At 36.0% G+C, this 27,923-nt stretch overlaps 1 protein-coding gene and 1 long non-coding RNA gene across 2 annotated transcripts in view; one reads left to right on the plus strand and one right to left on the minus strand.

Moving 5' to 3' along the window:
- ESF1 (ESF1 nucleolar pre-rRNA processing protein homolog) overlaps positions 1-27,442 on the plus strand; it is a 105,804-nt gene extending 78,362 nt beyond the window's left edge. Inside the window, exons 11-14 of the mRNA XM_043983167.1 lie at positions 3,643-3,739; positions 15,085-15,161; positions 22,129-22,275; positions 23,174-27,442. Of these exons, the coding sequence (XP_043839102.1) occupies positions 3,643-3,739; positions 15,085-15,161; positions 22,129-22,275; positions 23,174-23,467 (615 nt within the window). The 3' untranslated portion in view covers positions 23,468-27,442. The remainder of the gene's footprint in view (positions 1-3,642; positions 3,740-15,084; positions 15,162-22,128; positions 22,276-23,173) is intronic.
- On the minus strand, positions 141-22,140 carry LOC122740671. Its single transcript, XR_006354764.1, has 3 exons — positions 21,914-22,140; positions 16,089-16,183; positions 141-408 (listed from the first exon to the last, which is right to left on the minus strand). It is a non-coding gene; the product is annotated as an uncharacterized LOC122740671 (long non-coding RNA).
- Positions 27,443-27,923: the final 481 nt, after the last annotated feature.

The raw sequence follows: 27,923 nt of genomic DNA on the forward strand, positions 1-27,923 counted from the left end.
TATTTCTTTAAATGCAAAAGATTTTGAACACTTAATGCTTTGCAAAATTATAAAGCACTTTATTAATAATTATTTAAGCATACCACCTAAATGCCTTTTTCACAAGTAAAAATAGTGGCACGATGAAACTAGCCAGTAGTATAATCAGGTAGATGTAGGCCCATTCTAGGTGTATTAGTGTTTGGATTCAATGCAGATGTGTGGTTCACAAAATAAGGACAAGCCTTCAGCTTCCATTACTTCAGTTTTTGTGTTCAGCTGGTAATACCAAAGCAGATGCCTTGGTAGCATGCATTCTGCATAAGGTGTCTTCTTCTTGGTGTTTCAGCTTCATTCTGTCCCCACAACTCATCTCCTTAACATTTGCTTGTTCAGGAGGTCGTCCATTATTGGCTCAAGCCACGGCAGCTGTAAAAGGGGAGGAGACAGATTAACAGACCATGGGAAAATGTCCTATGGCTAAAAGTAAGAAGCTTGACTTCCTCTAGTTATTGGCAAGTTTGCAGTGTGGACCATTAGAAAAGAAAAATTGCAAAGATAATTTTAGCAGTAGGCATACCTTTAGAATAAGCATATATTCTCCAAAAGCAATTACTTTGACTCATAATTTAGATTTATAAATTCAAGTGTATATGGATGGGGAAAGAAGTTAGTCTTGCTTTATATAAGTCTCATCTAGTTTGGGGAAAAAAGGCAACATTCTAAGTCTTTGCAAACCCCTGTTACAAAGCAGTATGCCCCTTCTGTTGCTTTAGTGAGAGGGTTTTTCATTGTATGCATGTGGGGATGCAACCTTTGCATTTAGCTTCCTTTCAAATAAGTTTTGAGGCTTTTTGGCACTGAAGCTGTAACATGGTTACAGATGCCTTTATAACCTTAGAGTTGGAAGTATAATTACAGTGGCTGAGAATATAGAAACTCAAAAAAGGAGAAAGACTTCATACTTTGACATTCACCAAAGCCCAACAACCTAATGTCTAATGATTATGCTTGCTACACGGAAATTTATAAAGAAAAAAAGAGAGAATAACAAAATTTGAACATGCCTAGATTATTTAAAAGTTACCAAGTGGTCCTAAATCTCTCCAGTAGTCTCCTCAAAGGTATCTTTTAAAAACTACCGGGAAGCTAGATGGCGCAGTGGTAAACCACCAGCCCTGGATTCAGGAGTACCTGAGTTCAAATCCGCCCTCAGACACTTGACACTTACTAGCTGTATGACCCTGGGCAAGTCACTTAACCCTCATTGCCCTGCAATAGATGGATGGATGGATGGATGGATGGATGGATGGATGGATGGATGGATGGATGGATGAATAAATGTAAAGAAAATAATAAAAACTACCCTCACCCCCCACCCCCACCTCCAAAAAAGCACTTTTCTGGATTCCTAGGCTCTGATGACAATATTCATCTTCTAATCTGCTGTAGTGTAAACATATGACATTCATTAAAACGAAGGTAAGAATTTCGTACAGTATAGTTATGTTAGTACCTTGGTATGTGTTTGTTTTGTTTTCTGTTTTCATTGATTCACATTTTAGAAAATTGTACAGCTTAAACCAGTATATCATTTGTCTGATTATATATGGAGCTTTTCATCCTTTTTATTAAAAATTGGGTGTTTGCTCCTAATTAGTATAGTAGTGTTTCAGCATGATTGCAGAGTGGGTGGCCATGAATAAGTCTGACAGCATTAACTTAGAATAACAATATATGCCCCCAAATAAAATTGTGGTTTGTTTTTTGTTTGTTTGTTTTGGTGAGGCATTTGGAGTTAAGTGACTTGCCCAGGGTCACACAGCTAGTAAGTGTCAAGTGTCTGAGGTCAGATTTGAACTTAGATACTCCTGAATCCAGGGCCGGTGCTTTATCCATTGCGCCACCTAGCTGCCTCAAAATAAAGTTTTAAAAAACAACAGCAGACAGGAAAGGAAAGGAATTCTTACTGACAACATTATTCCAAAGAAAAAGAGCAACTGAAGAAATGATTAAATAAAAACAAAGTAAAAAGCTCCAACACAATAAAGAAATATTATGGAGTTGAGGAAAAGTAGTCATCAGAAGGAAAGAATAATATAGTACTGTGGTACCCTTTCCCCATCAAAACTAGACCAACATAAGAATCTTCAATATGGTTAATAAGATAAGAGAAATAAAGTTGCACTCAATAAGCATGGAATAAATTTAATAAAGAGAACAACAAAGATGAACCAAACATACATTGGAACTGTATTTGGAAATTTTTAATAATATGGTAGTTCTCTTGAGGAACAATACAATTCATGTGACAGACAAAAATTCCAGGATTGAGGAAAAGGTATAAATTCGAGTCATTTTTTCAAGTTACTAAGCCATTTCTTTTTGAAGTTTCAGGAGATTGTGATATGGGTTGTGTAGAAAGAAAAATCATTTATATCTGGGTCATTTTTAGCAGCTTTTTTTCTGGATATGTTCCTTTACAAATTAGATACAGCCTTAAGAAACATATCTAGAGAACAACTACTAAGTGAACTTGAATGTATCACGCCACATATTTATTTCAGCATTATCTAGGAGGTTATATTAGAAAACCTTCATAGTCCCATCCAGCTTCAGGATCCTATATTGTCCCTATTAAGATTACTGCCATAGAATAGCTTTGTAGATTTCCATCAAGTATACTCCAAAGAGCTATGTTTTTTCCTATAACCTCAGTCTAGATACTAAGAAACTGTCTATAGACAAATGATTGTGACCAGTGTATCAAATATTTTAGTTCTTTTTAGCAATTATGTCAAGCATTTGAGGCATTTGAAAAAATGAATATATACAATTTTACCCAGTGCGTTTAAACATACACATGCTTATATAGATGTTCCCAAATACCTTTGGCCAGAAGGATATTGTTACTTATGAATTCATCTTATTAAGTTGAAAAAAATAATATTTTTCAGAAAAGCAGGTTTTCTTAAGTCCATATGGCTATTCCAAATGGCTTTTCTTTAACCTGGTTATCAAGTTTTCTTAAGTACTTAAAAAGTAGAATTTTATAATATACTTTTTGAGTTTTGTGGTGCGGTAATTTTGCACTAAGATTGAATTATGTAATTATAGCCCAATTTACCCAAATGTCATGTTGTCTATGTTGTTTATTTTATACACTTGATTTTTTGAATTTGACTACACTAATGAAATATTAGATGCTTCAGACCTAGAAACTGGAAGGAGCACAAAATAGCCTATAAGCAAGTTAGAATTAGAATGAATATCAAAACAGCAACTATAACACCAGTATTACACTACAGGCTACTAATGCTTGCTGATCTTACTATGACTAATATGGAGTGGGTTGGAAATTGGTTAAAGATTCTATGTATTAATCTGCTGAAAAGAATGTTCTAATGTTGAGAGTAAAAAAATGTATATGCTTTGAAATTTTTAAATGTAAATGGTTCTCAATTTTTTAAAATCGGTCTAGTTGTAATGTTAAAAGTTAAATTTATAATAGTTTTTTAAATTAAAAAAAAATGGGAAATTGAATTTCTTTGCCTAAAACAACAACAACAAGCAGTATCCTGTATTTTCCCATGTATTTGTGTTAAAAATATATTCTATGTATTATTGGCATTATAACTACTCAAGCACTGTGTTTATGTTCAGCTACAGTCTGTTACTGAAAAAGAGACCAGTGAAGATGAGCTTCCATCCGATGTTGATTTGAATGATCCTTATTTTGCTGAAGAAGTTGGAAAAATAGGTAAGTCGATGTTTTTTATACTTTTATACTTTTCTATTGGATTAAGAATTAAGTCAAAATGAAAAAAAGATAATTTGGAACAGTTTAATTTTTAGAAAGGCAGTAAATTTCTATAATTCCTTGAGTATTTCAAAGGAGTTTCTATCATTTCTGAGATATAAATGAATGATTTGTGATGGTTTAGTTTTCTCCATTGCATACATAAAAAACCCCCGCATGACTGGCATGATGGAAAGAATGCTAAAAATGGTATTCAGAGGTTGGATCTAAGTCTCTTCTGTAACACATCCTATCTCTGTGTCTGGACAAGTCACTTTAACTCACTGAGCTTCCATTTCATCACCTTTAAAAAGAGAATAATAGTTGCATGTTTTACTTCAAAGAATTGTTGTGAGAAAAATACTTTGTAAAATTTATCATGCTACTTAAATACAAACTTATCTTTATATACACTATGGACTAATCAACCAAGTAAGGCTACTAATCATGAGGTTGATTTAACTAATTACAAAGAGGTACTGTGGTCTAAATAGTTGGTCCTGTGACCCTGGGCTAGAGATTCAGGAGCCAAATAGATCTTGCAGGCTAAAACAATAGACTGACTCTAATAAGGTTAAATACAATAGGAATAAATATAAAGTCTTACACTTGAGTTCAAGAAGTCAAGATGACAATTTCAATTTATTTGAAAAATAGGAGTCTTTACAGTTAAAAGGCCAGTATGAATCAGAAGTGAAATAGGGCAGCCAGAAAAGTGAATAAGAACTTTATTAGAGATACAGCTTTTAAGAAAATTAACCACAAGAATATATGAGCAAGGGGGCAGCTAGGTGGCGCAGTGAATGAAGCACCAGCCCTGGATTCAGGAGGACCTGAGTTCAAATCCAACCTCAGACACTTGACACTTACTAGCTGTGTGACCCTGGACAAGTCACTTGACCCTTATTGCCCTGCAGCCAAAAAAAAAGAATACATGAGCAAGAGTCACACTGAATGATTGTTAGAAGTAACATGCAAATCCAAGAGATCATAAAAGGATCATGCTGTATTTCCCTCTGGTAAAACCAAGCCATGCATAAAGCATTTTTTAAGCACATTCAATGTGTTAAGCACTGTGTACTAGATACTAGTGATACAAAGGCATAAATGAAATAGCCCCTGCCCTCAAGTAACTTATTTTCAATGAGAGGAAAGATATGCACATTATTAAGTACAGCAATTATTTTTATATTATTTCATTTTTGACAGCATTATGTATGTTTCTGCTGATGCTAGGTGAGATTTAGTTTGGCCTCTTTCATTTGAGTGCTGGATTGCTGGATTCTATACCATACATGGTTTGTTTCATTGCTTTCTTTTGTTTTGCTTTTAATTCCATTATTTTTAAAAATAATAAACATTTTTATTTAACGTTTTGAGTTCCAAATTATATCCCTCCTTCATCTCTCCCTGAGCCAGTAAGCAGTTAGATATAGGTTTTACGTGTGCAATTATGTAAAACATTACTATATTAGTCCTTTTGTAAGAGAAAACTTGAATAAAAGAGAAAAAAGGAAGGGAAGTGAAAAATAGCTGCTTCAGTCTATGTTCAGTCATCAGTTCTTTCTTTAGAGGTGAATAGTATGCTTTATCATTAGTCCCTTGGGATTGTCTTTGATCATTGTATTGCTGAGAATAACTAAGTCATTCACAGTTAATCAAACAATATTGTCACTGTGTACAATGCTCTCCTGATTCTGCTCAATTGACTATCAGTTTATATAAGTCTTTCTAGGCCTTTCTGAAAGCATTCTGCTTCTTTTCTTATAGCACAATAATATCCCATCACAATCATATACTACAGCTTGTTTAGCCATTCCCCAGTTGATGAGCATTCCTTTGATTTCCACTTCCTAGCCACTGCAAAAAGAGCTGCTGTAATTTTTTTTATATAACTAGGTCCTTTTCTCTCTCCCTCTCTCTCTTTTTTTTTTTTTTTTGATGTTTTTGGGATATAAACCTAGCAGTGTTATTGCTGTTTCAAAGGGTATGCACAGTTCTATAGCTCTTTGGGCACAGTCCAAATTGCTCTCCAGAATGGTTGGATCAGCTCACAACTCCACCAACAGTGGATTAGCATCCCAGTTTTTCCATATCCCCTCCAACATCCATTATTTTCCTTTTTTGTTATATTTGTGAGGTGTGAAGTGATACCTCAAAGTTGTTTTAATTTGCATTTCTCTGATCAATTAATGAATTAGAATATTTTTTCATTTGACTTTAGATAGCTTTGGTTTCTTTCATAACTGCCTGTTCATAACCTTTGGCCACTTATCATTTGGGGAATGACTTGTATTTTTATAAATTTGACTCAGTTCTCTAGATATTTGAGAAATGAGGCCTTTATCAGATACTTGTTTCAAAAATTCTCCCTGTTTTCTGCTTTCCTTATAATTTTGGTTGCATTGTTTTGTTTATGCAAAAGCTTTTTAATTAAATTATCTATTTTATATTTTGTATTGCTTTCTATATTTTCTTTGGTCCTAAATTCTTCCCCTGTTCATAAATCTGACCAATAAATTATTCCATGCTCTCTTAATGTGCTTATGGTATCACCCTTTATGTATAAATCATGTATCCATTTTGATCTTTTTTAGTATATGGTGTTGGTCTATACCTCTTTTCTGCCATACTGTTTTCCAGTTTTTCCAGAAGTTTTTGTCAAATAATGAGTTTTTGTCCCAAAAACTTGGATCTTTGGGTTTATCATATGCTAGATTACTACTGTCATTTACTATAGTGTAATTTGTACCTGTTCTATTCCACTGACCCACCACGTTATTAGCCACTACCAGATTTAATAGCTGCTGATATTTTCTATGAATAAAAAATGCTCATCAATATAAGATAATGCAAACTATAGTCCTAAGGATTGGAAAAAGGAACTGTTTAGTCAGCCAACAAGCAGTAAGTACTTACTATGTTCCAGGCACTGTGCTAAGTGCTGGGAATACAAATACTAGCAGAAATAAACAGTACTTGCCCTCTAGGAGCTTAGATCTAATGGGAGAAGACAACATATAAAGAGAATGTGAAAGGGGGCAAGACAGGTGGGCACCTTTACCTGGTGCATAGTAAAGAAAGTTCAGAGTCAAGAATACAGCTTGAAGAGGAACACAGTCATGGCAGGCCTGAGCAAGGAATTAGCCAATCAAAGGAAGAGTCCATGGGGGCAGTGTAGGCAAAGTACTACAGTAAAGTATGAGGCTGAGAGAATGGGGATGATGGGAGAGACTTGAGGAGAAGAGGAATTGGAAAAGCCTCTGCAGAGAGGGATAGAGAATCATTTAAGGTAGAAAAACTGCCTTGCTTAAGTCCCTTCACAACATGGCCCCTTCCTACCTTTCCAGTGTTACACTTTTCTCTCCTCCATGTATTATATGATGCAGTGACCCTGGCCTTCTTGCTAATCCTGACACAGAACAACACTATCTCCTTTTGCTCATGCCTGGAGGTTTTCCCCTGCTCACCTCTGCTATTTGACTTCCCTGTTTTCCTTCAAGACTGCTCAAATCCTACTTTCTTTAGGAAGATTTTACCACCCCTTCCATCCCACCTACACACACACACACACACACACACACACACACACACACACACAAACACACATTCACTTTTCTAGGGCCTTCCCTATATAATTACCTTACATTTATACTGTATATATCTTTTATGCATTTTTAGCATGGTGTTTCTGCCGTTAGAATGTGAGCTCCTTAAGGGTAGGAACTTTTTTTTTTTCCTTTATTTTTATTCTCAGAACTCAGCAAAGTCCTTGGCATGTTGTTGTTGTTGTTGTTGTTGTTGTTTCTCCTTCGTTCTTGAAGAGGACCATGGATGGCATCAGGATGATGTCATGACTTGCAGTGAATTGGATTTAAGTGAGGGAGGGCTTTGCAAGGTCACCAACCTCTCTCCTCCAGAGCCATCTGGGTCTAGTGGGCTAGATATCTATGAGGATGACTGGAGATGGTCCCAGATGTTTGAGGGAATTGGGGTTATGTGACTTGCCCAGGGTCACACAGCTAATAAGTATCTGCGGTAAGATTTGAACTCAGATCCTCCCAACTTCAGGACCAGTGCTCTATCCACTGTGCCATCTAGTTGCTCCCTTTGGCACATAGTGAGCATTTAATAAATGTTTGCTGACTAAATAGCTAACATAAATTTTTTGTGACATGAATGAATGAAAAAGCTTTTGTTAAATGCTTATGTGGCAGGCAGTCTGCTAAGCTCTGGAGAAACAAATAGAAAAAGCTAGAAAATCCCTGCTCTCTGGGAGCTCACATTTCAATTTAGTGAGATAACACATGAGAGTTCAGCTGCAGGGCAGATGGTCAACCTAGTTAGCTTGGCTATTTGATGTCCTCCAACATCATTCAGAGCACATCTGGAGTGCTGTAGTTGAGTTCTGGGTACCACATTTTAGGAAGGACATTGATAACATGGAGAATCTCTAGGGGGAAAAAAAAACAGCCAGAATGGTGAAAGGACTTGAGTCCATATTATATGAGAATTACTTGGAGGAGTGTTTAGTCTTGAGAAGAAAAGACTCAGTAGAGATGAAAGCTGACTTCAAGTATTTGAATGGCTATTTATGGAAGAGGGATTAGACTTGTCATGGAATTTGGAGCACTGGGTAGATTGCAAGGAGACAAATGTGGACTGTATTAGGAAAAACTTTCTAATACTTTTAGAGCTATCCAAAAATGGAATTGGCTATCTCAGGAGGTAATGTTTTCCCCATCGTCGGAAGACTTTCAGCAGAGACCAATGACTGCTCGTCAAGTATGTTAATACAGGTATGTTTTGGACTAGTTCACCAATGTGGTTCAGTGAGTCAGAAGCATAAGGAAGAGGGGAATGAAGTACAGCTGTCTGTGCCCTTTCCCCAAAATGGTGGCCCCCAAAGTGACTCAACAGTAGAAGAAAGAGTCTGTCATGACAGAAGAACATTGTAAGGTGAGAGAGCAGCTGAATCATCTGGTAGTCTATAAAGTCAAAAGTACATCTAGAGTTGTGATAATAACAATAACTGACTTCCATGTAATGATTTCAAGTTTGCAAAGTATTTTCAGTCGAACCTTATAAAGTAGGTACTTTGGATCTCATTACCCACTCACTTGTGTCAGATAAAGAAACTAAAGGTTGTGATGTGTTGATGGTCACACAGCTGTCAAGTATTGAATGATAACCAGGTTTTCTGTTCTCCAAGTCTAGCACATAATTCAGTCACTCTCTTTTTCTAAACCCCTGAACTTTAAAACTGCTAACCTCTGTTCCTATGCCACTTCATAGTCCTCCACTCTTTTATTCTTTGCTGAAATGCATGCTTTAGTTATTTGAAATAAAGGAACACTTAAATAATTTTGGATACCAACATAAATCTCATTTTCTACTTTTTCTTTTCCATTCTTCCCTACTACTTCTCATCCTCCCCTAAAATTGAATACTTCTCCCAAACATACCCCAAAAGCTATGATGCTGGGACAGAGCCAAACTGGCACAGAAAAAAGACTCATGTATTTTCTCTACTTTTTGACCCTAGTGACTGGTGAGCCAGAGTGGCTCTCAGTAGAGAAATCTAAATTACTTAAAATTATTTCCTGGTAGTTATATCTTTAAGTACTGACGTCATACTGATGAAAACAAGATTAAGATGTATAAAGAAAGGCAATATAATATGTGAGATTCTTGGGAACTGGAAAGGGAAATGGAAACTTAGTATACTCTGCTTTTTATCATACCTGAACAGTTATTTCCAGGAGATGATGGATTTGAGCCTTATCCTCTGATTTCAAGAATCCAAGTTTGTATTGGAGATATATAAAAGATTGTAGTTTCCTTATTCTAGTTCCAAAGTTTTCTTTCATTGGCATGGTTATTCTGGTTAGATTGTAAAGCTTAGCATAAAATTAGTAAGATAAATTCAGTATTTTTTTTTACCTTTTTTGTATATCAAGATTCTTAGAATCAGTATTTTCAAGTTGCAAAAGATTTTTAGAGATGAATTAGCAAGTTTCCCTGGAAAATAAATATGAAATCATCATGGCTTTTACAATGTCATTTTTTAAATTCTATAATGCTTCCTGAAAATAGATCTTTATAGCTAGGTTTGCTTTTTTTCTCCAAGAGGAATTTCCTCAGGAAAAATCTGATCATAGACCATCTTTTCTACCTCATTGAGATTCACCTTGTGCTGTATTTAATTATCTTTATATAAATTAGTATTAAAACTTTTTTCTCAAATCTCTAGTCCCAGAATTCTAAAATCCCTTCTACCTCTTTTTCCATATCCCCCAATTTTTCTTCTCATGATTCAAATTAAAGAGATAGTAGATAAATGTATGTCTCACTTCATGCTGTATTTTGCCATAATCATCTGAAAAGTGTGCAACATGGAGCATAATAAAGATTTACTGGTAATTAACATCAATTTAGTTGGGGACAATCTTGAGTAACTTTTTAATTCCTGGGAATCCTCAGAAAAGTTTAAATTTATAGTTAATATCTGGAAACTATAAGGAAGAATAAATGGAGAATAATGGGAGCAGTGTTTTGAGCTCTTGAACCAGGATAGTGATGCTTAGAGAGGAACTTAATCAGTTAACAAAATTTGTTGTAGACCCACTGGGTTTAGGGCACCACAGTAGGTAGTGTTATGAAGACTTGGAATTTGGATCTATTTCACCATTTTGAAGCACAGATTTATTTTTATGATGTTGAAATAAAATAACCCAGGTGGGCTACACTGGTACATTAATTTTTAGTGCTCATTGTAAATTGTTTATTGCAAAGACACATTTTGCTTTTTAGTACTTGCGAAATAAAAGATGTTGAGCCTGTTCTCATTTACTAAAGCTAATAGTGCAGTTTGTGGATTATTTTGGCCTTTTTCTTCTTTTCTTCTTTCTCTTTTTTGCTTTTTTCTCTTTGGGCCACTTCATTGCTTAAAATGTTCCACTGGTCAGAAGATGAAGAAAGCCAACTCAGGTACGGTGGTTAATTGCTAACAGTTCTCTTGAAAATATTGGGAAATTAGGTGAAATAAATCACTACAGCAAACTTTCGGGGTTATCTATATAGTGCCTTAATTATCATAACTAATTACAAGTCATACATATAGAAATACTATTAGAAAATGAGTGTGTTTGACATGAAACTAAATATTTTGTTTTCAAAAATACTTTTAACATGATGAGCTTAATTCCTCAGTGTTTAGATGGGTATCTACTTCAAGTCCTTCCATTATGTAGAACAAAGACATAAACCATTTGGATTTACTATATCTTTGTCCAAAGCAACTTTATAAAGATAGATAGACATAACCTCCAAAAGACAGGAAAATTAAATTCATTGATACCATACTTGATGTTTGACACTCATTAGGTTATAATTTAATGTTAATACTCTAGATTTGTTTTTTTTTAATTTCTTCAATGGTGAGCTTTGTGGGTTTGTTCCTAAATTTCCTATAAAATACATACCAGATAGAATTTTTAAAAATATACTTAGCCTCAGACACTTGACACTTACTAGCTGTGTGAACCTGGGCAAGTCACTTAACCCCAACTGCCCCACAAAAAAAAAAAAAGAAAGAAAGAAAGAAAAAATTACTTAATATGGTTTCAGAAACACTAGTGGCTTTAATAAATTTTATATTTTTTCACAAGTACTTGAGAATTTTTCTTATTGCCATGTAATGAACAAAAAGTCTTATTTTGATTTATTAAATTTGCTTTTTAAACAAAGTAGAACTCAGTTTCTGACCTTAATGTGCTTGATTTTGCCCTAAGCATTTTCTATATTTAATAAAGCATTAATTGAATAGGAACAAATGGATTTTCCATCTTAAGGAGATCAGAATGAATTACATCATGCTTTAGTTATAATTCAACAAGACTTTTGTCACGTAATTGCTATATGTTGAGCACAGGGGAGACAAAGCAAGATAAAACAAAACAGAGAGCTCAAGGAATTTCATTCCAGTGGGGAAGCACAGTTCTAACATGAAAAGCAGTTTAATAATAAAACATGGGTTCCATAGTGTATAGTGGAAGGGGGAAAAAAGCATAGGATAGGATATTGAAAGGAATGGAGACTTACATAGATAGGTACTGGATCCAGGTAACGTAAGGACTGATAATTTGACTGTGCATCCTACAAATTAAATCACGGATTCCGAGTGGATCTATAAGGGCAGCAGTAGATTATCACACCCTTCACTGTAGCAAAGGTAATGTTATTGGCATTTATTGGTCATGTACTACAATGAAGACCATTTATATTTATTCACTCTAAATATTCAGAATAAAAAATAAGGGAAGGAAATTCTCTGATCTGAAAATTGTGAGATAATAGGATATTCAGTTAGGGAATTTTTCCTTTTTGAAATATTTCAAAGAAGGTCTTGGAGTAGAAAAAATCAATTGCTAAGTAGGAGCTACAATTGCCAGCTGGACAAGAACTTTCACCCATACATGTGTAAAGTGGTTTGCAAACTAAAACCTATATAAAAGTCACTTATTATGATTATGATTACTGTTATTAGTTTCCCCTTTTCAAAAGAAGTTTCCAGTTTAGCTAATTTTTTTCCTGTGAGATAAATTCTGTGATTTTTATAATGAAAGTCAGAGGCAGGACTGCAGGTATTTAATTTTTTATTATTATTATTAATTTTTTATTTATTCTTTGTGGGACAGTGGGGTTTAAATGACTTGCTCAGATTCACACAGCTACTAAGTGTCAAGCGTCTGAGGTCTGATTTGAACTCAGGTCCTCCTGAATCCAGAGCTTTATCCATTGTGCCACCTAGATGCTACCTACAGGTATTTAATTTACAAAAATCTTATTTGCACACAAGATGCCTGAAGGAAATCTATCTACTCAGTGAGGAGGAGATAGATACAGCTATACCTTATTTTAATTGTTTCTAATTTTTTCCAAAGGAGTATTAATAGGTTTTTTGGTAAACATTATTCAGTTTAGTGTACTTAGTTGAATTTCATGCTTTCAAATCTACAAAGTTTCTTGACTTAGTGTAATCAATCCAGATGTACTTCTTTTCAGTGGTCTTAGTAGATGTAGTTCATTACATGCCAATGGAATCATTAAAGAATAGAGATAGAATTTCAGAGCAGGGAATTTTAATTTCCTTTATACTCCTGTGTCCAACCTAAGTCTGAATACATTCCAAAAGAGAGAAAAGGCTGTTTGGTTTTTATAAATTGAAATCTGGTAATAAGATCTTATTAAAAATCTAGAACAGGAATTTACGTGTTGTTTTCCAACAAAGCCGCCCATCATAGCATATAGTAAATTCTTTATTTAGTCTCCCCCCACTTTGCCCCCCAAAATCGATCATAGTAAAATTGTATGTAATCTTTAGCCCTGGCAGTCTTTGAGATCCCTTTCTCCCTTGCCCATTCTGTAGTCAGTCTTTCAAGTTTATTTTTATGACTTTTCACCAGGTTGTTATAAAACCTGGAACAGCTCATTATGGGCTCTTTGAAATTATTTCCCACAGCTGTATATGAAGATCTTTATCTCTCTTTTTTTTTTATTAATCACATACAGCCTGATTTTCATCCCTGCCACAGAACTATCTCTGCACATGTAGCACTCTCACTGACTTCAAAAGAAACTGTTGCCTTGAAAACATCGGCAGCTGTGTTAAGAGGTTGAACATCAGACCTTGGTAAAATGAAGTTTCAACTACAGTAACTTGTAGGAAGGGTAATCAATCAACAAACATTTATTAAGTTCCTACTATGTCCCGGGAACTGTGCTTTACAATAGAAATATAAAGACAAAAGAGAGATAAAAGAAAAGTGTTTTTTTCTTTTTTTAATGTATCTTTAGTATTCTGTGTATTGAACCTGAGAAATATTTGGTAACAGTTTTGTTGTTAGTTATTATTAGGCCGTAGGTTTACATTTCTCTTAATGATAAGCACTACAGAAATACATTTGAACTTACTACCCATACACACACAGTCAAAATCCTACCTTCTGCTAGAAGCCTTTCTGCATCCCCATTAATGGTGCTGCCATCCTTCTGATATAATCTTCAATTTATCTTGTTTATATATTGTTAGTACTTAGTTGTTTACGTGTTGTTTCCCCCATTAGATTGTGAGCTCATTAAGGGCAGGGAATATTTGCTTTTCTCTGTATCCTAGCTCCTAGTTTACTGTAACACATGCTATAGTGGATAGATCTACTGCCTTTGATGGATACTGTATGTCTGACCATGTGACTTAATCTTTTAACACTCCAGGCAGCTCTGTAAAGGTATGGGTAGTAGGAGAGTTGAACAGTATCACGCACGCTAGGAGAGGAGAGAGTACTCAGGAGGTAGGGCTTTAGCAACAAACAGCAAAAACCTTTCCTCATATTTGCTATTATTCCCCTTTACATACTCTTCATTCTAGTCTCATTTGCTTGCTAACTATTGTTCTATAAATAACACTTGATATTCTGCCACCATGCCTTTTCTCAAGTGATCCCCCATATCCTGAAGTATATTTCCTTTTTACCTTGTCCTTAAAACACAGCTCATTCATATGGGCCTTACCTAATTTCCCTAATTATTACTCCCACCCTTTGAAGTTACTTTGTATTGCTTTGGGGGTTTTTTGTATTTGTGCTTGGGAATATCCCTCAAGTAATACAGTTTGTTGTGTACTCTACAACTTAATATTTAGGCTCTGAGAAGTTTAAAGACTTACCCACTGTCACAGTCAGTCAAGACTTAGCATTTGGTCTTCAAACTCTGAAGCCAACTCTGTTACACCACAATGCCCCTCATTTTGTTAATTTTTTTTATTCATTTACTCCAGTGTATCTTGTAACTCCCAGCAGAATGTCAGCTCTTTTGAAAGCAGGGACTGTTTTCATTTTTATCTTTTTATGCCTAGCACAGTGACTTCCAAGTAGTAGGAGCTTAACAAAAGCTTACTGCATTAATATGGCATAGAGATAAGCATTTCATCTCATGTAGCATGATTTGGAAAAGTAGCAGGAATTTTTGAGTCAAATACAACTAATAATGGTTATCATTGTGAAAACTTATTTGCTAATAATCACCAGTGTCTTATTTAAGCACAGTGTATTTCTTTTCCAGTAATTTGATTTAAAGTCAACACATACTAGCTTCAAAAGTCTTTGGGGCAAGAAATAGAGAGGGAAAACTTTGGGGAAATGTGATGAAATGCCATTGAAATTCACTTCAATCTTCCTGGCAGCAAAGCTTTGGTATTCTTAACCTTAAATTCTTTAAAATTCATATATGTGTGATTATTGTTTCAGGTACAAAGAAAAAATCCAAAAAAATCTCCAAGGATGAAAAGTCTCCAGAAGAAGAAGCTGAGATTGAAAGACAAAATGTAAGAATTTAGAGATAACGCACACCCAATGGGCAGTCACCAAAGTTTTAATAAAACAATGTGTGCACATCTCAGCAGTGCATCTGAATATAAATGTTAACAAGTACATATTTAGCTTTATCTCTTATGTGAAAGAGAAGATTTGGCTCTTAGTGATGTATAACAGTATTTCCTTATTCATTTTGAAATTGTTGGATATTTTCATAGGTTACTGGCCATCTTGGTGTTTCTTGCACGTACTGCTCAATTTTCTAGGGTGTACAGAGTGTTATAGGAAGACTAGTATCTCTGGTATGAGAGCTTCTGAGCCCCTTTTCAGTGCTCTTTTCCACCTTTGGTGTTCACCTGCCATCCAGTTCTCGCCTGTGCTTCCAAGAAGCCACACCCCTGAGGGTAACTGAGGGGCCTCAAACCTGTTGGTGAGTGAAGGGGACATTTACCCCAAGCATGTGAAGACTTCCACCAGCATAATGGGCAGATAAGGACAGTTTGTTCCAGTGGCCATGAATGCAGCTGAAGCAGGAGCTATGGAGTGTGTAGAGTTTGATTAGACATTGAAGACACCAAGGTCATCCAGTGCATACTGAGCCATGACCAGTTGTCTTGACTTTGATCTTGCCACTGGATTCTGATGATTCTGGAAGAAAGAGTGAGGCTGACAACTTCACACAACTGTGCCTCACTTAAATCACATTTATGTGCAAGTCAATATATATTACCATCTGTGCCTTTTTACCTACCTCAGGGTCCTGTAGTAACAGGCATGTGAAGAAATAGCAGGTAGGGGCATAATGGAAACTGTAGTCACAACCCTGGACACAGGCAGCCCAGACCATAGGGTCATCTCACTAGACTGAAGCAGCAGTGGGTTTCAGCAGCCCCCTGAGTATCTGAGCAGCCTTTTTTTTAAAAGACCACAGTGCTTACCTCCTGGCATGAAGAAGGGACTGGAGAAGGTGCCCTAAAAAGTGTTTGCTTCATCTGACACTGGCCTGCTTACTATGGCAGGTAGGGATCTCATTCTGTGGAGAAAACACACAAAAAAAGACAAAAACTTTTGCAAAGACAATTCCACTCACCATTGGTACATTAAATGTGTAGGTGCTTATGGACAGCACAAAATCCATCAAATCTGAAAGATGAACAGCTCTTTCTGCAAGAGAACTCCATAGGTATCACATCCATATAAGCAGTCCTGAGTAAAATAAGGCTGACAAATGAAGGGCAGTTTACTGAATTCAGAGCTAGTTACCAGCAGTATATGTCTCTCTAAGAAGGTAGCATTTAACTCCATCAAAAATAAAGTGCAAGCAGAACGTAGAGAGATTCAGGATTTGGGGCTCAGTAAGAAGGTAGAAGAAATTCAAGTTTTACACTGATAGTAACAATCCAAAGTGCTTTTATGATACTGTAAAGGCTTTTTATGGGCCAAAGACACATGAGGCATGTCAACTACTCAGTGCTGATAGAGCCACATTGATTAGTAATAAGGACATGATCCTAGAGAGATGGGCTGAACACTTCCATAGTGTTCTCAACAGACCATCATCAATCAATGCTGAAGCCTTCAGCTGTATACTTCAAGTTGAAGTCAGTCCCTCTCTAGCTGAACTTCCAACTGAGGAAGAGTTTTTGAATGCCATTAGGCTCTCATGTGGCTAAAACACCTGGTGCTCTGTTCCAACTGAGGTTTACAAGGCAGGGGGTCCGCTGTTAGTAGAAAAACTAACTGAAATTTTCTGGGTTACATGTTGAGGGGGTTATCCCCTCTACAAGTTCACAGATGTTTTCCACATCTGTAAAGGAAAAGGAACTAGGTTATCCTATGACAATTAAGGAGATGAGGAGTGGTGTCTCTCTTTAGTCATCGCTGGCAAGATTGTTACCATAGTCTTCTTTAATAGGCTAATCTTTCACTTGAAAGATGGTCATCTACACAAGAGCCAGTATGACTTTAGAAAGGGCCATGGACGACTGTCTTGTATCTGAGACGGGGTTTTGGCTGGGATCCCCCTGGGTCCAGGGGTGATGATTTATCCACTGTGTCACTTAGCTAGATGATAACATCTTTAGGGTTAAATTGAGGGGTGAAGGGAATTCACTGGGGGAGGGGGAAGGGCAGAAGTGAAATCCTACATGAAAGTAACAGGAAAAGGCTTATAGAGTGGGGGGAGAGATGGGAGAGGAGCAGGGCAGTAAATGAAGTTTAGACTCATCAGAAAAGGCTCAAAGATCTTAAACTCATCTGAGCTGCCTCCAGGAGGAACTAACAGACACACCCAACTGGGTGGAGTAATCTATTTAATCTGGGCAGTAAATGAGCCTAACACTCATCAAAATTGGCTCAAAGACCTCAATCTCATCAGAATTGGCTCAAGAAGGGAATAACATACACACTCAATTGGGTGGAATAATCTCTCTAACCCTGCAGGAAAATAGGAGGGGAAGGGGATAAAGAGAGAGGGGCAAAAGAAGGAAGGGCAGAATGGGGGAGGGGACAGACAGAAGCAAATCCCTTTTGAAGAGGGATAAGATGAAAGAAGATGGATAATAGAATAAATATCATGGGGAAGGGAATAGGATTGAAGGGAAAACAGTTAACAATAGCAATGAAAAAGAGAAAAGGGGGGAAAATTGTACAAAAAATATTTATAGCAACTCTTGGTGGAGATTAAGAATTGAGAATCAAGGGAATGTTCATCAATTGAGGAATGATAGAAAAAGCTGTGTTATATGATTGTAGTGGAATGGTCTTGTGCTACAGGAAATGACAAACAGGATGATCCCAGAAAAACCTGGAAAGACTAATGAACATTGATGTATAGTGAAGTGAGCAGAGCTGGGAGGACATTGTGCATAGTGACAGCAGTATTGTTCAATGAGCAATTGTGAATGACTTAACTACTCTCAGCAGTGCAATGATCCAAGACAATCCCAAGGAACTAATGAGGAAGCTTCGCACCCCTATAGAAAGAACTGATAAAAAGAACTCTTGTGGATTGTACATATATAACCTGATTGCGATCTTGTGGAGGGAGGAGGAAAGGGAGGGAGGGAAGGAGAAAAATTTAGAACTCTAAATCTTATGAAAATGAATGTTGAAAACTACCCTTACATGTAAATGGAAAGTAAAATAAATGTTTGTTGCTAAACAAAAAAGAAAAAAAGAAAGGGCCATGGAATTGTCAGTATAGTGTTTGCTACCCAGCAACTCCAGGAAAAATGCCAGGAGCAGAACAGAAGTCTGTACACAACCTTCATCGATCTGCCAAGGCCTTTGATGCTGTCAGTCATGAGGGCTTGTGGAAGATTGTGGCAAAATTTGGTTGCCCAGAGAAGTTCATTAGTATTTTACACCAGTTTCATGACAGCATGCTTGCCTGGGTTCTGGATAATGGACAATTCTCTTGGGCTTTCCCAGTCACCAGTGGAAGGAAACAGGTCCATATGCTTGTTCCCCTTGATGTTTTGCAATGCCTTCAATGAGACAAAAATGGCATCAAGGGTAACTGCAACAATGACAGTGAATTATTTAATTTTAAAAGGCTATAAGCCAGGACTAAAGTGGAGGGAGAGTTGGTATGTGATTTTTTTGTTGTTCACAAATGATTATTCATTGGCCACATTGTTCAAATGCCAAATGTACATTTGCCTAAAAGACAGAGAACTCACACAAAGCAAGTGCTCACATGGAGGTCCAAAGAAGTGATACAGGGTCTCTCCGAAGAACTTTGGGATCAATTGTGAGATGTGGGAGACAACTAGCATGGGACCATTTAGCATGGCATGGCCAAGTCAAAGAAGATTCTGTGCTCGTGGTCTGTGGGCAAAACAGAATAGCAGCAGCTCAAAAGAAATGTGAGATGTACAAATTTAGAGATATCTCCACTCCAGATGTTCATATGGTCTATGTGCCTTCTGAGCTCATTTTGATCTGATCAGCTGCAGTTGGACACACTACACCTTGACTCCAACATAGTGCTATCATTTTGGTCCTCTTCAAGTCAAAAGAACACCAACCAACTTAGTCTCCCAGCTTCATACCTTTTCACAAGTATTCTCTCATGCATTGGATGCTTTCCCTACTCAACTCTTCTTCCTCTGATTTCCTTCAAAACTCAGTTCAAATACACAAGGTCCTTCCTACATTGTCATTTATCATCCTTATCCTGCCTTCCCTCTTATATTGCCTTCAATTTCTTGTATGATTGATCACTTGTTTCAGGGCAGCTAGGTGGCGCAGTGGATAAAGCACTGGCCCTGGATTCAGGAGGACCTGAGTTCAAATGCAGTTTCAGACACTTGACATTTACTAGCTGTGTGACCCTGGGCAAGTCATTTAACCTTCATTGCCCTGCAAAAAAAAGAAAAGATCACTTGTTTGCATATTGTCTTTCTTATTAGAATGTGAGCTTTTTGAGTCTCTTAGACTTCTGTTTTTGTCTTTCTTTGTGTTCCCATAATTTTGTATAATGCCTGGTATAGAATAAGCAATTAATAAATGTGTGTTGACTGACTAACTGAATACAAACTAATGAATCAGCACACATTTTTATAGCCAGTTAGGTTTAAGTGAAAGGCTTCTAATTTTTCTCATGCACGATGTGCTTTTACTTTTTTTAGAAATTTTTATTGATATCTTTTGTTTTTGTATCATTTTTATTTCCCAATATATCCATCCTTTATTGCCTACCCAGTAAACTATCCATTAAGACAAATAATTAAAAGAAAGAAGAAAAACAGTTCAGCAAAACTAATCAGCACATCAAGCAAGTACATCATAATGAGTAGTATTCTATACTCACAATCTTCTACTTCTTCAAAGAAGGAAGGGGAAAGGTGCTCATTCTTATATTCCTTCTTCAGAATCAAGCTTAATCCCTAGAGTTTCCCAGCATTCAGTTTTTTCTTGTTCTTTCCATTAACATCATTGTATTCATTGCGTATGATGCTTTCTTGATTCTGCTTATTTCACTTTGTATCAGTGCATTTAACCCTAACCATGTTTTTCTGTTTTTCATATTCATAATTTCTTATAGCACAGTAACATTCCATGTACTCTAGTGTGTTTTTCCCCATTCCCCAATATCATGAGCATCTGCTTTATTTACAGTACTTTGGATAGAGCACCGGCCCTGGATTCAGGAGGACCTGAGTTCAAATCCAGCCTCAGACGCCTAACACTTTCTAGCTGTGTGACCCTGGGCAAGTCACTTAACCCCAATTGCTTCACTTAAAAAAAAAAGAAAAGAAATACAGTACTTTGCTGCTACAAAAAGTACTGCTTTAATATTTTAGTATATGGTGACTGTTTTATCATTGAACTCCTTACAACTCTGGAATCTCTGGGTCAAAAGGTGTGAAAATTTAAATCATTTTCTTAACTTAATTCCAAATTGCTCTCTAGAATATCTGTGCCAGTTCACAGCTCCATGAGCAGTGTGTTTCTAATATAGCTTTATAATACAGTTTTACTTAGTAAGAAAGTATCTCTTAAATTTATTCACTATATACCAGAACTGTTCAATTCGGTTAGTTTGGCTACTTAAACTTGAAACGATATAAACAGTACTGAATTTTACAGGCTTTTCCCATTGAAATTCTTGTGTCTTTGAGGAAAAGTCACTAATAATAAGGAAATATTGCCAAGCACTTGGTTAAAAAAAAATGAAGTACACATTCAGGCAATGCATATTAGACTAAAAAAGAGAAGACTAAGAAAACTAATGCTTTAGTCTTGGCTCTGCCAGCTAACTTTGTGACCTTAGGCAAATCACAAACTCTCCATGCCCCATTTTTTTCATTTGCAAATAAGGATGTTGGAATGTAAAATCTCTAAAATACCTTTCATCTTTAAAATGCTGAGAGTCTGGGACTTAGGCACTATTACTGCCAAAGATCAGGACATCAGAAAATAAACTAGTAACCTGGTTAATAGTATCAAGTTGTAAATCACATAAAATGAGTTATAATTGCCAAAGACAAACTAAAAAATAAGCTTTTCTAGGAAACATGTTTTTTAAATGTCACATTTACTATAGATGAGTCATTTTACCTTTAAGTAAACTCATATTTCTCCACAAATTGAGAAACAGCCCTTTTATGAGAGGGGAGAGAGAGACACACAAAGACAAAAAGAGAAACTATGCTGTAAATTTAAGTAATGCAGAAAGTATCTGAAGATATTATTATGTAAATTTGCCAAGCATTCTATTCCAAAACTTTCTTTTTCAAAAAACTCGCTTAACTCTTTAAGTAAAATAAGTAAGGGTAAATGAAGATTTAAAGATCACTTTATACTTAATTTTTTTTTCCTTTGTGTGTTCCAAATGTTGTAATGGTATTTTAACATATTCTTCTATTTATACCCCACATTAAATATACAGAAAGAATAGTCATTTTCCTTCAAAGACATTTTTCCAACTCCCTAGTGTAAATTCAAGGATCACACATGGTTTGTTTAATAAAGATGAAATGTTTAATCATTTATTTAGTAAAAATTAAATAGAGATTCAGGGTAAACAGATATTATATTAGGGAAAATATGTTTTTCAATTCCTGTTATTCAGGAGTATGGAAGAGGTTAGCAGCAACAACAAAAAATGCCTTGTGGTGTCAGGTCACATTTCCTAGTTTACAGCACAGAGTCCTACTTAAAATAAATTTGCCAGGTTAACCCTCTTTGTTTTAAAAAATGTGCATGTATTTGATGAAATGTTCTTTTGTTTTAAAATACAAACATCCCCCCTCACCTGTTCTCAATGCTGTAGTAGCTTCAAAAGACTTTGTGCATTGTTGCAGTTTGAAGACTTCTGGTTTTCTTTATGATCGTCTGTAATCAGTTTACAAATGACAAATGTTACCCTGCAGCTTTAATGATTGAGTTCTTGTTAGAGAGGGGACATCTGTGTCCCATACTCCTTTGGAAAGAAATGTTGTCTATGTGAACTGTTTCTTCTCGTAACAGGCTGAAATGGCTTTGCTTATGATGGATGATGAAGAGGATGGCAGGAAACACTTCAATTACAACAAAATTGTAGAGCAACAGAACCTGAGCAAAAAGAAGAAGAAAAAACTCATGAAAAAGAAGGAGCTATTGGAGGATGACTTTGAGGTAACCTAAGGGACATATAAGTTAAATCATTCTTCAATAGGACAGCACTACTTATGTGTAGTTTTTCTAAGTAAAATATAAAACAAGGATAGGTTTGTGGTCAATATTTTCAGTAGTAAAGCTTCCTTGATAGAAAGGCTAATAGTCATGTCTAAAACATCTCATGATCAAATTTAATTGTCCATAATACTCGATGTTACTGATATTGAGATATATATCTATAGATAGATAGATAGATAGATAGATAGATAGATAGATATCTATCTATCTATCTATATATGGAGAAAAGGGGTGGGGAGAGGGGCAGTGCCACTGGCCCATAATTAGTAGAGTAATACTTTGATTTGTTTTTCTATTAGTAATGTCACTATAAGCTATCTACATTTTCTTCCTCTGTGTGTGTGTGTGTGTGTGTGTGTGTGTGTGTGTGTGTGTGTGTGTGTGTCTACAGCATATTTTTTCAAAGTGGTTTGCTGAAGATAGAATACAATTTGTGGACATGGAAGAGTTGAGTTTCTTTTGTGAAGATTAATGACCCACTTGGGGAATTTATCCCCTCATTACCTTGACCTCAATAATATTATGTATTAACTTGTGGTTCTTACCTTTTTAATCCTTTACTCCTTTTTACTGACACCAAGCTTAATCAGACCAACAAAAAAAATTAGATTTAATGTTCTTAGTTTCACTCTTGAATCAAACCCTAGGTAAAGAAAGATATATTATTTTAACACCTCTTTATCCCTGACACTCTGTTAGGCAATGTAGGGGTAAAGAAAATTAATAAGTAAGTGGTTCTTACTCTCAGGAAGCTTTCAGTCTATTAGGATTTGACCTTTGACATTTGTTATTGCTGGATCATTTGGATTGATTTTATTCTTTCTGTTTGAATTTGCAGGTGGATGTTTCAGATTCTCGATTCCAAGCAATGTATACTTCTCACTTGTTCAACTTAGATCCTTCTGATCCGAATTTCAAGAAAACAAAAGCTGTAGAAAAAATTCTAGAGGAGAAGGCTCGACAGAGAGAACAAAAACAAGAAGAACTTACAAAGGCAATAAAGAGAAAAGAGAATGACCTGCAAAAAGAAACCGCAAAGAAATCCATAGATCCTGCTTTGTCAATGCTAATTAAATCTGTCAAAAACAAAACACAGGAGTTTCAAGCAAGGAAAAAACAGAAAGTTAAATAACTTGTTTACTTTGGTGCATGCTATGTGCATTCTCCTAAATTGAAAGAATAAATTATTTTTAATAACCAAAGCTTTTTCTGGCATAGAAATTTAACTTTGACCCTGTTGACTGTTTTGATATTTTCTCCGTGAATAATCACAGGAGCATAGATTTAGAGCTGGAATGGGTCTTAGAAGTGGATTTCTTCATTTTGCAGGTGAGGGAATAGAAGCCTAGAGAGGTTATTATATCTTACTCAGTAAGGGGCAGAGCCAGGATTTAGATTCCTTCTCTCCAAATCCAGCACACTTTCCAGTGTACCATTTGCCTATAGGTTTTGTGTCTTTATACCACAAACATTTCTTATTTGAGTATCTATGAACTTGAAATTTTGTTTTTTGTTTTTTGTTTTTTTTTTTTTCATAAAATCAAGTTGGAGACTAAGTGAGAAATAACAAAATGGATTTTAATATAGATTTAAAAGTTTAATTTGTGAAGAATTAGAATTCCATGGACTCTTACATACATAAGCTTGTTAGGACTAATTTGATATTATTTATTTTTTCAAATCATCAACAGATCAGTCTGGTCATAGTAAATCTGGAGGTCTCTTAACTTCTTTATCTAACCTTAAAGGGTAGTCAAGAAGGCATTGTGTCCTAGTAGACAAAATGCTGGTCTTGCAGACAGAGACTTGGATTCAAATTCTGCCTCTGAAATTTAATAGCTATGTGCATGCCCCACAATTAAGTCTTTTAACCTCTCTGAGCTTCAAAACAAATTTCTTAGACTTATCCAGTGTATTCTAGACAGTTTGCAATCTGTAATGGCAGAGCAGGTTCCCACTGTAAGTTAATAGGCTGATAGTTTGGCCTGTTGACATCCTTTTCGGTAGTAACCTAAGACCTTTCTTTGAAACCTACATATGGTTCTTATATATTTTTTACGAATTTAAATTTTTCAATAAACATTTGAAGTCTATTTGTTCTACTTTGAGGAAGCAAATCAGCCAGTGGTAAGGAGTTTGACAGAGAAAGGGAGCAATCACATGGGAGAGGAGCTAGATTGAACAGAAGAAAAGGATCAAGAGATATCTCTCTCCTTTTGTCACTTATCTGTGTTTTCAAAAAAAACCTCATACCTTAAGGAAAAAAATCTGGAAAACGAATTCAAATGAGAGAATATAATGAAGATGAAAAGCAAGTTCATTTTTCTAATAACTGTATTTGAAATGTTCATCTAATCTTCTCCAGTGATTGTTCTTTTTGTAGTTATGGACAATTCTTTTGTCTGCCTTGTGATGCCATACTTTTAAATAGGTGGATATGTTACTATAAAGCTTAAGAAAAGTCTTCAATTTTTAGTATTTAAAATCTTTGGTCTCATTTTGTTTTAGGTTTTGTCAACTAATAACTGACCACTTATAATAGTCAATATTGCAGTTAAATAGTATATGCACAAATAAAATTGAAATGGTCAGTAGGAGCAAATACTAAGTATGATAGTTTTAGGAATGCAAGAGGAGTTTGTCCAGGTTTGTGGATTATTAGTAAATGTGGTATATTATTAAAGTTCAGGCTTGCATATGTAGCATAATTTTGCAGTGTATGGGGATGCAAAACTCATTAGTGTGGTATCAAAGAAAAAAAAAACGGAATTCAAAAAGCCTTTGAGCAGGAAAAAAAGACGTAACATTTGAATTGTTTAGAGCTAACTGCCAAAACTTTGGAATGCCTGAAAAGGGAATTGTTTTTATAATAAAGCAGTGACACCATTAAATTATTCAACTGTATTTACCAGTTGGCTTTACTCAGTTTGGCTTTACCCATTTTCCTTTACCTTTCCATCTGTCCCTATTAAATCTGAACACTTGCTTAAATGCTCATCAGTGACTTTAATACATTTAAATTTATAAACAGTTTACAATAGCTCATCCACTACATATACATGTGGCTTAATGTCAGCTAGGCCCTCCCTACAGCTCAATAGTCCTAGATTCAACTCCCTATTTCCTCGAATTACTATTCCAAATCTTTTCTTCCTACAAAGTAGCAACCTCATCTCCATATCCCAAAAATATAGCAGATAACTTAGCTTCCTGCTTCACTGAGAATATTGAGATAATTTGAAAAAAGCATCATTCCTACTTCAATCCAGCAGTCTCATGGATCTCCCCCCCCACACCCCCCGCCTTCAGTATCACACATTCAAAAAGTTATCTTCAATGACTACCGTTCCTCACAACTTACATGCTCCTTTACCCTCTGCAATCCAGCTCCTGTTCAATCCAGGTAAAACTCCCTAAATTGACCTAATTGCCAATCTAGTGGTCTTTTTCTTCAGTAGGTATCATCTTTGACCTCTCTCTCTGTTTGCTTCAAGCACACACCATTTCCAGTCTTCCACCTCCTATAGTTTGCTCTGTCATTCTCTTCCTAATACCTTCCCACCTCCCACCAAGTTATTCATCATTCATTCTCTTTATGCTTTCTTCCTTGGAAATCTAATTCACTCCCAGGACCTTAACAATCACCTCTATTAAGATGTTTCCCAAATCTGTATCCCCAGACCTAACCTCTCTTTCACATTCCAGATCCATGTCTAACTGATTAAAGAATGCCAACTAAGTCTGAAGGTCCCATGAATATTTAAAACTCATCATGCCCAAAATAAAATTTATCTTTTTCTCCTTCTGACTTCACTTGCCCACAGTGGCACTACCTGGTCTCCTATATTTGATCTTAGAGTTACCTTTGATACTATTCTGCCTCAGCTGCCATTTCTGATCAGTTTCTAGGGACTGTTGATACTCCTTATATTTATATAATGTGTCTCACAACCAAGCTTTTGTCTACTACCATTGCAATCATCCGTATTATCCACCTGACCTGTTGCCATAGCCTACTAACAGGCTTTCACCCACTAATCTGTTCTTAACTAATTCATCCTTGATTACTAGACTAATTTTTATCCATAGATCTTTTCCCACTCATTATTCAGGGGCACCCACTTTCTACCTCTCATTCTACTTCCATCCATGTTTTCTATATTCCACCAAAAATGAATCACATTCTCACGGACTTTCCCTTTGCTTATTTTGGTCCTCTGTCCCTGAAATGTCCTTCTTACTGCCTTTGCCTGTTGAATTCCTGCCCATCCTTTAGAGTTCAACTCAAAATCTGCTTCTTCCGTGAAAATCTCTGCTTTCACACCTCCCCTTATTCCCACAAGCATCCTCAAGTGTATTTAGTTCTCCCTAGCACTTTTAGAATTCCATTTACAAATAACTTTTAAAGAATATATTTATTACCTAAAACAAAATTTAATAGTAAACATTCATTATCTTCACATGTGTGGTGATTGGGCTTTCCCTCTCCTGTCCCCCTCCCCTTCCCCCAGCCACATGACGTACCTGGACAATGCTGAAGAAATATGATTTTCATGGACTGCTCCCATAAGTAATCTTAGCTGTTAAGCTCTGGCAAGAATGAAGATTTTTTTTTCCCTTTTGAATGCAATGTGACTTTGTTCTTTCTACCCCACTCCTCTTCCCCCTTTCCTGGATTTTAATAATAATTTGTAAATAGTACATCTAAGGATGTTCAAGCAACTTACTCCTCTTGCCTTTGTTACCAGTACCTAGCATTGTGTGTGATGCACAAAGTAGGCACCTAAGTACTTATTGAATTAATGACTGAGAGCATGTAATAAAATATTATTTCTATTTTACAACTGGGGATACATAGCCCATACTTAAGTGAATTAGTGAGAGAACTGAAATTAGGCCTTGCATGTCTTCCAATTTATAAATTGCTGATATGTATGCCATTGCTCTTGAATTTTTACATATAATCAAACTTCCAAGAATTAAGATTTCTGTATTAGAAATGTTATTATTAAATGGTATCATTTACATAACTCATTTTATCCTCACAAAAGTCCTGGTAAGTAGGTGCTGTTATTATCATCATTTTACAGTTTAGGAAACTTAAATACTTAACAGAGGTTAAGTGATTTGCCAGTCACACAGCTAGTAAACTTCTGAGGCTAGATTTGAACTCAGGTACTCCTGAATCCAAGGCCAGTGCTTTATCCACTGAGCCACCTAGCTGCCTCATGATTAGAAGTAGTTATACTAGGGGCAGCTAGGTGGTGCAGTGGATAAAGCACTGGCCTTGGATTCAGGAGTACCTGAGTTCAAATCCAGCCTCAGACACTTGACACTTGCTAGCTGTGTGACCCTGGGCAAATCACTTAACTCCCATTGCCCTGCCCCCCAAAATAATAATAATAATAATAATAATTAGTTACACTGAATTCTGTAAGGCTCACAATTATATTTTCAGCAAATGGTAATTTAAAATGTGACTCCAGAGTCACATAACTATGGATACCATTACATTAGACTACTGACCCCAGAACTAGCAGCATGGTAGACACAGCCCTAGGATCCAGACTAGGGAGGTCCTGCCCTTG

Source organism: Dromiciops gliroides, chromosome 2, assembly GCF_019393635.1.
Source record: "Dromiciops gliroides isolate mDroGli1 chromosome 2, mDroGli1.pri, whole genome shotgun sequence".
NCBI lineage: Eukaryota > Metazoa > Chordata > Mammalia > Microbiotheria > Microbiotheriidae > Dromiciops > Dromiciops gliroides.